Genomic DNA, 11882 nt, shown 5'->3' with positions numbered 1-11882 from the left:
GTTCAGTGCTGATAATGTATTTTTCAACACGTTTTCCAACCACGATGAGTACCGTACTTGGCATGGATTGAAGAGTAGTCATAAAATAAAAAGAATGCTTTGCCAACCTTGCTCTTTTTAAAATGTAACAATGTTTCAGTGGGCACACAAGATGGCATGGCCCCAGATGTTTATTGAGTAGTCTATAAAGCTAAATAGATAAATACTATTTAGGCATTTGTTAATGGTCTTCTAAGAGCAACTCTTGCTAAATAGAGTTCACTGCATAATCTAATTTTGGCTCTTGGATATGTTCTTTGAAATAGAGAAGTACAGAAAATTTGAGTACAGAAAATTAAAGTTCTCCCCAAATAGATGAATGAAAGAACTGCTACAAAGGGCTAAAATCAATTATTTGATTAGTTAATCTGATTAAACTGAATTATTCAATTCAAAGCCAAATTATTCTTGATGCTTCTTGGGATTCTAGTTACTCAATACCCATATAGTCATGCATCTGGGTAACTATGGTGAATGTGACAGGTTCTAGTCTTTTAGTGTTTATTTATTTATTTTATTTAGTTTGTAAAAGATAACAGGTATAAGTATAAACATAAATGTGAACACAGTAAAAGGGCGTTGGTACTTACCTGATACGCCTCTTCTCATAGTGGGGGGGGAGTATCCAGGATGGGTTGACTTTATCCTCTCGTTGATTGGACTGAGTCATCAGAGCTCTTGGTATAAGCCTCTGGTCCACCAGGCTCCGCCCAGTTTGTAGACGAAGAACTCTATCCGACTCGTTGAACCATCCACTCCAGACCTTGTTAAGGTTTCTACTTTTTATTGAATCCTACTTTGGTCATGTTATTACAACCTACAACCTAGTAAATGTTACCCTACCATGACAGGGGGGGTCTGGATACTCCCCCCCCACTATGAGAAGAGGCGTATCAGGTAAGTACCAACGCCCTTTCTCCATAGTGAGGGGGAGGAGTATCCAGGATGGGACGTACCAAAGCCAACGTCCCTAGGGTGGGTAATAAGTTGAAGACCCCTGGCCAAAGTAAGCCTGGTGAGATGTCTCCCTTGCCCTGTGGACAGCCTGTAGTACCCTGCGCTCAAACAAAGCCTCCACCGAGGCAAAGGTGTCCAGCTTGTAGTTCCTCACGAAGGGTGAGGAAGAAGACCCTGCGGCTGCCCTACATGTCTCCGCCAATGAGGCCTGTGTAGCCCAGGATGCCAAGGTGGCTGCACTTTGTGTGGAATGTGCTGTGATGGGGCTTGGTGCCTGCATGCCCTGGGATTGGTAGGCTGTAGCAATGCAGGTCCTCGCCACCTGCCTATTGTGGTGGAAGTCACCTTTTTACCCAGAGACCACAGATGGTAGGAGACCAACCGGGCCTCGGACTTTCTCTTTGGGCAGGTTCTATCTAAGGTGTGCCACTTCTTCTCTAGGGGGTGAGCAGGGTCCAGACAGAAATTGGGCATGCCCAGGTCCTGTAATTTGTGGAAACATGAATCCACCTTAGGAATGAAAGAAGGGTCCAGCCGCGGCACCTCTCTGTCCTGGTGAAAGATGCATAGGTCGTCCTCCATGGACAGGCCCTGCAGCTGTGATGTCCGCCTGGCAGATTTGATGGCCACTAGGAGCACCACCTTAAGGGTTAAAAACTTTAGAGACATTGTTCGCAATGGTTCAAATGGGCCCCCTTAAAGCATCCAGCCCTTTATGCAAGACCCAGGAGGGGCACCTGTGTATCCTGAGTGGTGTGAGGTTGGATGCCCCCTTCAGAAACTGACTTGCTAAAGGTTGTTGACTGAGTGCCTGGGCTCTACCCCATAGAAGCGCTGAGAAATGGCCGAGACTTGTCTCCTAAACGTGTTAGGGTCTAACCCCTTGTCCAGGCCTGCCTGAAGAAATCTGAGCACTAAGGGCTCTATCCCCCTGATGGAAGTCTTTCCTCCTTCAGGATGCTCCGCTCAACCACCAAGTGGTCAATTGGAGCCATAGGGGTTCCGGGTGTTCCAGTGACCCCTGCCTGAGGGAGAGCCTATCCTGAGGAATCCTCTGTACTCTGTCCCCCAATAGCGACTGAAGGTCTGCCAACCATGGCCTCTTGGGCCAATAGGGGGCAACCAGTACCAGCTCCGCCCCCTCCCACAGAATTTTTGGATGACCCTGGGAATCCGGGGCAAGGGTGAGTAAGCGTAGAGCAGTCCCCGAGGCCAGGGGCCAGGAACCTTCCATCCTTCCAAGGTGGGCAAAATGAGGACCCGGATTGTTGTTGGGGGCGACATGCTGACTCTGCAAACAGCCCAGAGAGGGCTGAAAGCCCTATGAAGCGGTAGATAAGTCTAACTGCTATTGCCCCTTCTGACCCCAGGCTTTGGTACCTGGCGTAAACCTTGGGAGCTGGGTGTTGGGGGGTGGTGGTGGCAAATAGCTCGACTTCCGGGTGGCTGAGGTGGAACATTGCCTCTCTGAAGATCACCAGGTGCAATCTCCACTCCGAGTTGTCCACTTCTGCCCGGCTGAGCCATTGGCTCTGATGTTGTCCCCCCCCCGCTATATGTTCCGCCCTTAAGAAGAGAACATTCCATACGGCCCACTGACCCGGCCTTTTGGCCTCCCTCATGAGGGCCTTCGACTTGGTCCCCCCGTCTGTTGAAGTGGGCCTTGGGTGCAATATTGTCTGTGGGGGGGTTCACTGTCCCTGCACTATCTGGTCTTCTAGGTGGGCGCCCCCCACCCTCCGAACAGGTTGGCACCTGTGGCTACCGTCATCCGGTCTGGCGTTCTGAAGAATTCGCCCTTGGTTATCGTCGGGGACGTCCACCCGATCAGTGAGCGTGGGACTATTGCCGGGAGAAGAACCCTGGCCTGGGAGTAGCTCCTGTGCCTTTGCTGGAATGGCAAGGGAACCCTTGTAGGTCTCTGATGTAGAGACGGGCCCAAGGAATAATGCCAAAGGCTGAAACCCTGGTGCCTAACCATCTAGACCATGTGGCTAAAGGCACCCTGTCTCCCTTGATTACCTGGATGACTAGTCGTCTTAGCGAGCACTGTCTTTTGGGTGACAGGAATATCTTACCTGCCACTGAGTCTATCAGAGCCCCTAGGTGAATGAGCCTAGTGGAAGGGTAGAATTGGCTTTTAACCGGATTCCCCGAGAACCTGTGCTCCCTCAGGAATGGCAAGGTGATATCTAGATCCCCTAATGCCCCTTCAAAGGATGACTGTATGAGGAGGTCATCTAGGTGGCCTAGAATCCTAACTGGAATCTGCCTCCAGCTCGCTGCTAAGGCAGCCATTACCTTGGTGAAGTCTTGCGGGGAGGGATACCGGCCGAAGGGCAAGGCCTGGTTATGGGAGTGCTGCCCCAGGTAGCTGAACGTGAGAAACCTCCTGTAATCCCTAGTGATGGGAATGTGTAAATAGGCCTCTGTGGGGTCTATAAAAGTGCGGAAGTCTCCCTGTCTGATTCCCTCCAAGATGGAGTGGAGGGAATGTATTTTGAACCTCCTGTAACGATTGAAGCGGTCCCGCCACTTCAGATCCAGAATTGCCCTCCATCCCCGATGTCTTGGGGATTCCGAAAGGGATGGTGTAATGCCCTTGGCCCTGCTGTCTAGAGGCACTGGCTGGATGGCTCCATGTCCAGCAGGAGTTGTATAGCTGCATCAGTAATCTCCGTGCTGGGTTATTTGAAACCGGGCAGCTCTGGAAAAACCCCAGGGGTTTAGACAGGAGTTCCAGAGCCGGACTGTGCCTCATGGTGTTCTGAACCTATTTATCTGATGAGGCACGGTCGCAGCAGTCGGTGAAGTATGCCAACCGCCCCCCTAGGGGGGGGGTGACTCAGTTCTGGCCTTAGTTTTTGCGGGAGGGGCATTCCCCCCGCCACATCCTCCGCTCCCTCGGAAGGGCCGCTTCCGCTGCCTGCCCCTCTGCTGCCTATCTTGGCATCTCTGCCTGCCGGAAGAGCCTCCTCGTAATGCCTGGCACCTGAGTACCCTGCCCCTGAACCCCTGAAGGGATCCTAACCCCAAAAGGAGGACCCGAAGTCTTGTCCCCGGGAACAGGGCCGTCTGGAGTAAGGCACCGTCCTGAACTGTCCTCTCTTAGGGGCTGTGGGGAGATCCTTCCTCTAGTCCTTATTCTCGACCAGATAGGGGTCCAGAGCGGGTCCAAAAGGGACATCTCCTGTGAAAGGAGTGGAAGCCAGGCGCCACCTGTGGTGAACCTCTGCCTGCCACTGTCTCAGCCACAGCAGCCTGCGAGATGCAACAGTGGAACAATTGCCCTGGAGGCAGGCCTGGTTGCAGACAATGAGGCATCTGCCACAGATTGGATGACCGCCCCCAGCTTATTGATGTCCTGGTGCGCTCTGACCTCGGTAATGGGGATGCGTTGTTGCAGCTCCTGCAGCCAGAGCAGAGGAGACCTGTTGAACAATGAGGCGGTGATGGCGGCCTTCACCGCCCAGGCGGCTGCCTGATGCCTCTTCGGAGGGTGAGGCCCGCCTTCCTGTCTTCCCACGTCAGAGCCTGCTCAGGTTCCCCTGGCAGAATCAGGGGTGTTGCAGAGCCAAAGCCAAGGCGCCCCTGGTGGGTGGGATAGCACCCCCTCCATGTCTTGATCCACATTGAAAAGGCCTTGTCTGTGGATGTGAGCATGGGAATGGCCCCTTGGCACTTGACCGATTCAAGAAAGGCCCTGGGAGTTGGCACTGTGTCGGTCTCAATGGCCTGCTCCTCAAACCTGGTTTCTGCAGAAAAAAGCGGTGCCTCTGCTGCTCTGTTCCCAAGCCTGGCGGCTGCTTAACCCTTAAAAAGGAGTGATTTATATAACAAAGGCTGGAACCACCCGGTGAAGGTCAGCTTGGGGGGGGGGGGCAAGCCTATGTCATTGGATAGGTCATCCTCCCTGACTTCCCCCTCCTCACAATCCAGCTCACTCTCCTCCCATGATAAGGCTGAGGAGCTAAGCTGTCCTTCCCCTGGGTTTCCAGCCCTTCAGGTATCCTAGGAGAGGATGCCACTGAGGCAGCATTTGAGGCTGCTGCAGCAATGTCAGGCATTGCTGGAAGCCCTTCATCATTATGTCTGAAAATTGGGGCCCCCTGTGGTGCTTGCTGGCTGGGGGCCCTTGCCTGTCTGGGGGGGGGTGGCAGAGGCTGATCTCAGGGAGGCAGCATGGGGGAGGGGATTGCCACCTCTGAGGGAGACCCCAAGGACTAGGGGTGTCAAAGGGGATTCTTGCCTGCAAATGGTTGTCTCCCCTGCAGTCCCACCTGCTGTGGGGCCTCCAGGAGCCTTTCTTTTCTTTCCCTGGCATGGGATGGATTTGAGGCCACTTGCCCTCTTGCAAATCTGTTCCAGTCTTTAATGCCTCCTCCTTTCTTATTTAGATGGCTTGGGAGGCTTGTGACTCACCCCCCCCCCTGCTTTCAGCTCTGCCCTGGGGGAGAGGTGCTTCTTTTTGTCTCTGCCTTTCCTCCCCCCCCCGCCTGTTTCCAGCTCTGCGCTGGGGGAGAGGTGCTTCTTTTTGTCTCTGCCTTTCCTCCCCCCCCTTCTCTGGGCCGCCTGAGGGGTGGTCACTAACCTGGTGGGACTGCCGGCTGTTGTTGCCAGTACCTGTGTCCTGCCAGTCTCCTGTTGCCTCTGGGCACCGCCATCTTGGAACACATGGTCCCTTATGGCTTCAAGATGGCGCCTTTGCCAGGAGATGAAGGCGCCCCTTTTGAATATTCTGGCTGGGCGGCTTGTGCTCCGAAGAGCTGCGCTGCTGCCGTTTTCTTCACTTCCCATGCCGCTGGAGTCCTTGCTTTGCCCGTGAGCCCCCTCCAATGAGGTGGGTCACGTACCAATGGGGCGGGCGCTCCGCGTTTGCAAGGCTCCCTTCCAGGGGGCGGGGGGGGGCTCCGCGCCGTCCTAGCCTGTCCCTTCTCACGATCCGCGGCTCTTGGGGAAGTCTCCGGCGCTGCTGGCGTCCTTGCAGCCGGGCGTGCCTGCCAGAGGCTTCTGCCCTCTGTCTCCTGCTCACCCGGCAAATTCCTGTCTGAGTGTTGCTTTTCTCACTCGGAAGCCTGGGCGGCGGGCCGCCCGCTGAGGGGCTTTTGGCCGATCCTTACAGTCCCGGGAGTTGCCAGCTCGCCTGGGATGCTGTAGGAGGGAGACACTGGAATTTTCCTTCCTTTTCTTTCTTGAATATCTTCGACCTGTTGGAGATCTAGGATGGTCAACTGTCCATTTGAGTGGACTGAGTCTATAAACTGGGCGGAGCCTGGTGGACCAGAGGCTTATACCAAGAGCTCTGATGACTCAGTCCAATCAACGAGAGGATAAAGTCAACCCATCCTGGATACTCCTCCCCCTCACTATGGAGAATGGGTATGAATAAATGGAGACAGTAGGACAGGGACAGTAGGCACGCTGGTGTGCTTATACACGCCCCTCTTAGGAATGGGGTGAGATCAACAGTAGACAGTCAGGTTAACATTAGGTTAAAATTATGGGGGGTTGGGGATGTATTGATCAAATCCCAGTAAGAGCAACCCCATCACTGCTCTTCACAATGAAAACCAAGCTGGCATTGGTACTAAATGTCTACTTGTGTTTAAAGACTACCCATTCATAAAACACAATTGTGCTAACTTCGTCTGGGAAATCTTCTCCAACCTTTTTATCTAAAATGCCGTCCTGCTTGCATTCTTTTTTGTTAGAATTTATGCATTCGAGTTTCTTTCCACAGATCAAGGGGAAAGGCCCTTTGATAAATCATAAAATCTGAATCATCCCACCTTCCTAATTTCCATTCATTTATCAGAAGCGATTATCAACGGCATCATTCAGAAATACATGCTTTCTGAAGAGCACACTTTCAGCCATTGTACAGATAGATTTTGAACACAGATAGAGCGAATATGCCAAATAAGGATATTTCAAAAGAGAAAGTGTGTTTATGTTGTTCTTAGTAAAAGGTAACTTTTATTTCATAGAGAAAATGCTTGGCTTTCAATTAAGATGAAGTTTGTATGCATACCATCTGTATTCTCCATGATGAGAATTCTGTTTAATTTGCTGATGTCAAGCCATTAGTGAAACTTCATAAAAAGAAATGCAGTCCACCTAAAAAGAAAAAAAAAGAGGAGAGAGTTTTTTATTTAATGTAAGTGATGTCTGTTTTAAGAATTGAGCATAACAATTAATTACATACACCAATGTATTCTGAAAACTTATTCTGCTTTTCCTGGAATGAGATTATCGTCTACTAGCACTTACCTGATAAGCATTTTAAGGATTTTTTAAAACTGGTTTTCCTCTCCTAACCATGACAGTTTCTGCTTTGAGAATACATAACTCTGTGTGATTATTTCTTACTGCTGAGAAACAATTCACTGTACTTCCAGAAATTCACCATTGTGAACAGAGAAATGCCCAGGGGGTGCATACTGAGCAGAGGCTAACATGATATAGTAGCTACGTGAAAGTACAAGTGTTTTGAAAACTATATATATGTATATAGTTGTACATATATATATGTATGTATGTGTGTATGTGTATGTGTATGTGTATGTGTATGTGTATGTGTATGTGTATGTGTATGTGTATGTGTATGTGTATGTGTATGTGTATGTGTATGTGTATGTATATGTGTATATACATACATATATACATATACATATACATATACATATACATATACATATACATATACATATACATATACATATACATATACATATACATATACATATACATATACATATACATATACATATACATATACATATACATATACATATACATATACATATACATATACATATACATATACATATACATATACATATACATATACATATACATATACATATACATATACATATACATATAGTTACAACCCCCGGTATGCCCAAATATGGGAGGAAGATCACTACTTCCATTCTCTGTCCTTCAGCTCGTCACAAGAGACCATCCAGGCAGAAACCCAATATTTTTTACTGTTGCCTTTTTGTTACATTATATATATAAAAGGGTCCCTTGGTGTAAATATGGTGTCAGGAAAACTACTGAAGCTGAAAATGAATTGAAATTGACAAATGATGCTGAGAATAAAAAGAAGGGCTTCTCTACATACCTTCAAGTAAAAGAATCAATAAAGATGACAAAACTTTGACAGATAATAAAGAAAACCAGCTATAGATAGTCCTTGACTTACAACCACAATTGAGATCAAAATTTCTGATGCTAAGTGAGATATTTGTTAAGTGAGTTTTGCCCCATTTTACAACCTTTCATGCCATAGTTGTTAAATGAATCACTGCAGTTGTTAATTTAGTAACACAGGTTGTTAAGTGATGCGAACTTCCCAGTTGACTTTGGTTGTCAGAAGTTTGCAAAAGATGATCACAAGATCCCAGGATATTGCAATTGTCATAGATATGAGTCAGTTGCCAAACATCTGAATTTTGATCACCTGATCATGGAGATGTTGCAACGATCATAAGTGTGAAAATGGTCATCAGTCACTTTTTTCAGTGTCGTTAGAATTTCAAACAGTCACTAAATGAACTGTTGTAAGTCAAGAACTACCTGGATATTAACTTACGTTCAGCAACAGTTTTCTAAAAAATTGTGAAGGACAGGAGAAAGGGGCAATAATCTGTCTGTCTGTCTATCTATTTGTCTGCCTGTCTGTTTCTATTTATTTATATGCTTGCCTGCCTGCCTGCCTGCCTGCCTGCCTGCCTGCCTGCCTGCCTGCCTACCTGCCTGCCTACCTACCTACCTACCTACCTACCTACTTGCCTGCCTATCTAATCAGGTTCCTTGAATTACAGAAGTAACGCTAGGTAACTTTCAGATTAAAATCAATGATAGTAATCATAAGAATAAACAAACAATTAAAAAATCAAAAGATTGAAATTTAAAATTGAGAGAAACAGGGTCACAGAATACTTTTAAACTCTTCAATGACTATAAATTTCCAGGAAAACAATTGCTTCCTGGAGTATTGAAGCCAATACGGATAGGCTTGGTGAAATGTTGTTTATTATCTTTGAGAAAGTCTAAAGAACTGGTAAAGAATAAAGTGCCAGCAGACTTGGAAACATCAAATGTAGTTCCTATTTTCAGGGATATCAGTAGAGTGGGAGTCAAACACTTTTTTGTTTATGCTTTGTATGCATATCCCAAAGGAATGGAGCTTGTAGTGCAATAGCATGATGCTATCTTTGTCATTTTGATACAATCAGCAGAAGCCTGAGGACATCCATGCCTCTCTTCCAAAACGCAGAAAAACTATATCACGATGTGCTAATTAACAAGCTACTTAAGTATGTACTGGATGACATGACAATTACTGCCCCCAAAATTATACTCAGATAATGTTTCGCAATCAGACTGAAGAGATATACAGGATTGAATGTGGTATGGAAGGTTTATACCAGGACTACTACTCTTTAATGCTCTTACTATGAATTGAATGAAGCAGTCAGTAGAATGCCATCAAATTTGCAGGTAACATAGAATTGGGTGGAATAACTAATATCTTAAATGACAGAAACAAAAATTTTCTTGACCCAGCTATTCAAGAAGTAACAAAAATTTAATATTTTTTTTTATAAATTTATATAAATTTATTACTTGAAAAGCAAAATCCTATGTACAGGCACATTCTCACTGAATATGTAATAATAAACATCTTAAAATAGTAACAATAGCAATAGCAGTTATATACCACTTCATAGTGCTTTACAGTCCTATGGAAGCAGTTTACAGAGTCAGCAAATTACCCCCAACAATCTGGGTCCTCATTTTACTGACTTTGGAAGGATAGAAGGCTGAGTTTATCTGGAACCGGTCACGATTGAACTTCTGGCAGTGGGTAGAATCACCTGTAATACTGCATTCTAACCACTGTGCCACTACGGCTCTTGTACTTGATTGCATGCTGAATAGGATTCAGCAGTTTGATGCCGTTGCAGAAAAGAGTAATGCTATTTCATATTACATCAACAGAAATATTGTGCTCAAATCATGAGAAGTAACAACTCCATCCGCTTTGGTCAAATCATAACAGAAAAGCCATTCTGGCTACCACAGAAAGGACTCAAGGAAACTAGAACAAGTTTGGCAACAGTGGCAACAAGGACGTTCAAGGGTGTTTGTAAGCTAAGTCTCATGAGTAAAGAGTGGTAGATGAACTTGTATAAGCTTGAAAAGAAAATTCCTACTTAGGGGCATATAAAAGCATCTTCCATACCTGAAAGGATGTCATGCAGAAGAAGGTCAAGACCTGTTTTCTATCATTCCACATTGCAATATGTAGAATTATGGATTCACATTCTAGGAAATCAGACTCATCTTCAATGTTATTTTTTTAAAAACCCTCTTCCAACAGTAAGAGCAGATTATCAAAAAGAAGCAAAAAAGGTGTTGAATACCTTTCGTGGGTGTGTTGAAAACAAGGACCAGATAGCTCCCTGTTGGAGATGCTTGAATTTGGGTCCTTGCACTTAGCAGAGGGGTGAAGTAATAGCTTAAATGGCCCCATCTAATTCTACTTCTCATTGTATTATATGAGATGTGTTGATTAGTAGGATGGCTTTACACTCTACCTCAGGATAATGTAATTTTCTTTTGTTCTGCATTGGGACTGAGGTTCCCTGTAGGGTCTTAGGATTTGATAGAAAACTCCATGCAAAACAACATTTTGGACTGTTCCTCCCTTTTATTAAACAACCAGCTTCTAATTTCACTTGCAATCACCTTCCACAGTAAGGTTATTTACAGCTGTTCAAACCATACAGGGGCGCTCCTGCCTTCTCTTAGCTACTGATAAGAAGCAGAGAAGTTTTGCGTGAGATCAAGAAAATGAATGTAAATGGATGGACTTTCCTTTACTAAAGAGTCCATATATTTTCTGGCAAGGCATACTTGTAGTTTAGCCTATATGTACTTCTGTGCTTCTAAATACTACTGTCTAGATTCAAGAAGAGGCTTAATTCCCTCTGTTATCCAAATTGGATCATGGCTTTTCTCTGGCTTATAACACCTTTCATTTTCCATAATCTTCAATTCCTGAGGGATCATCCGTGAAGAATAGATTTTCTCTCATAAGTGTCCTTCTTTTCATTTTCACATACTTCTCCAGATCAGGTTCTTCTCCACTTCACGATCCCAAGAACAAAAACAAAGATTCAGTGGTGTAATACTGCCTAGTCTATTTCAGGGTTATCATTGCTCTTTGCTAAGGCCAAAAATTAATCCTCAGTTCCTAAAACCTTTCTAGAACCATCTGAGTCACCAACCATTACATCTCCATTGCCGTTCTCTCTCCTGGATCTTTTTCACAATCTGGTAATTTTAAGATGTCAGTCCCTTCATCTTTTATGTGCCTAAATTAAATTATAGCAGCCGTAGAAATTCAGTGTATCTAAACATTCATATTTTGTTTGCTAAGAAAACCTTTTGACTATGCTGCTGGAATCCAGAATTGTATATTACTAAAAAGAATTTTCTGTGCAGAGAACAGTACTGAAAAATTTGATTTAAACTTTAAGCCACATTGCCTGAATCTGAGCAACTTCCTATCCTAATGGATGCATCTATAGGAATGGGGACAATTACAATAAATGAAAACATAACAGAAAATAAAGCAATAAACCTAATAACATAATTGTTATTAAATGGGAAAAATTGAATCCATGAAAAAAAAAATATTCTAGCTTTTTTTTACTTCTAAAGGTGATACAACAACTTTACAAATCTTTGTAGAAAAAAACCCTGCTCTTATGTTTGTACTGATTCCAAAGTGCAAAAAACTTGAATCTTGTAATAAACATACTGTCATGAGGCTCATCCAACCATTTTAAAACTATGTTAACTTAAAG

At 45.3% G+C, this 11882-nt stretch overlaps 1 protein-coding gene across 4 annotated transcripts in view; it reads right to left on the bottom strand.

Annotated features, from left to right (window-relative positions):
* Window positions 1-11882, bottom strand: part of KANK4 (KN motif and ankyrin repeat domains 4) — an 87777-nt gene that overhangs the window by 38658 nt on the left and 37237 nt on the right. For all 4 annotated transcript variants that reach the window (XM_087719575.1, XM_087719577.1, XM_087719578.1 and 1 more), the window contains exon 2: window positions 7028-7113. In XM_087719575.1, coding sequence (XP_087575701.1) covers window positions 7028-7043 — 16 coding nt within the window. In that variant the 5' untranslated portion in view covers window positions 7044-7113. The remainder of the gene's footprint in view (window positions 1-7027; window positions 7114-11882) is intronic.

Source organism: Thamnophis sirtalis, unplaced genomic scaffold (genome assembly GCF_051295495.1).
Source record: "Thamnophis sirtalis isolate CommonGarterSnake01/CBP01778 unplaced genomic scaffold, rThaSir2_p1.2 scaffold_7, whole genome shotgun sequence".
Classification (NCBI taxonomy): domain Eukaryota; kingdom Metazoa; phylum Chordata; class Lepidosauria; order Squamata; family Natricidae; genus Thamnophis; species Thamnophis sirtalis.
Note: the sequence above shows the minus strand (reverse complement) of the source record. Positions and strands in the feature narration are given on the sequence as shown.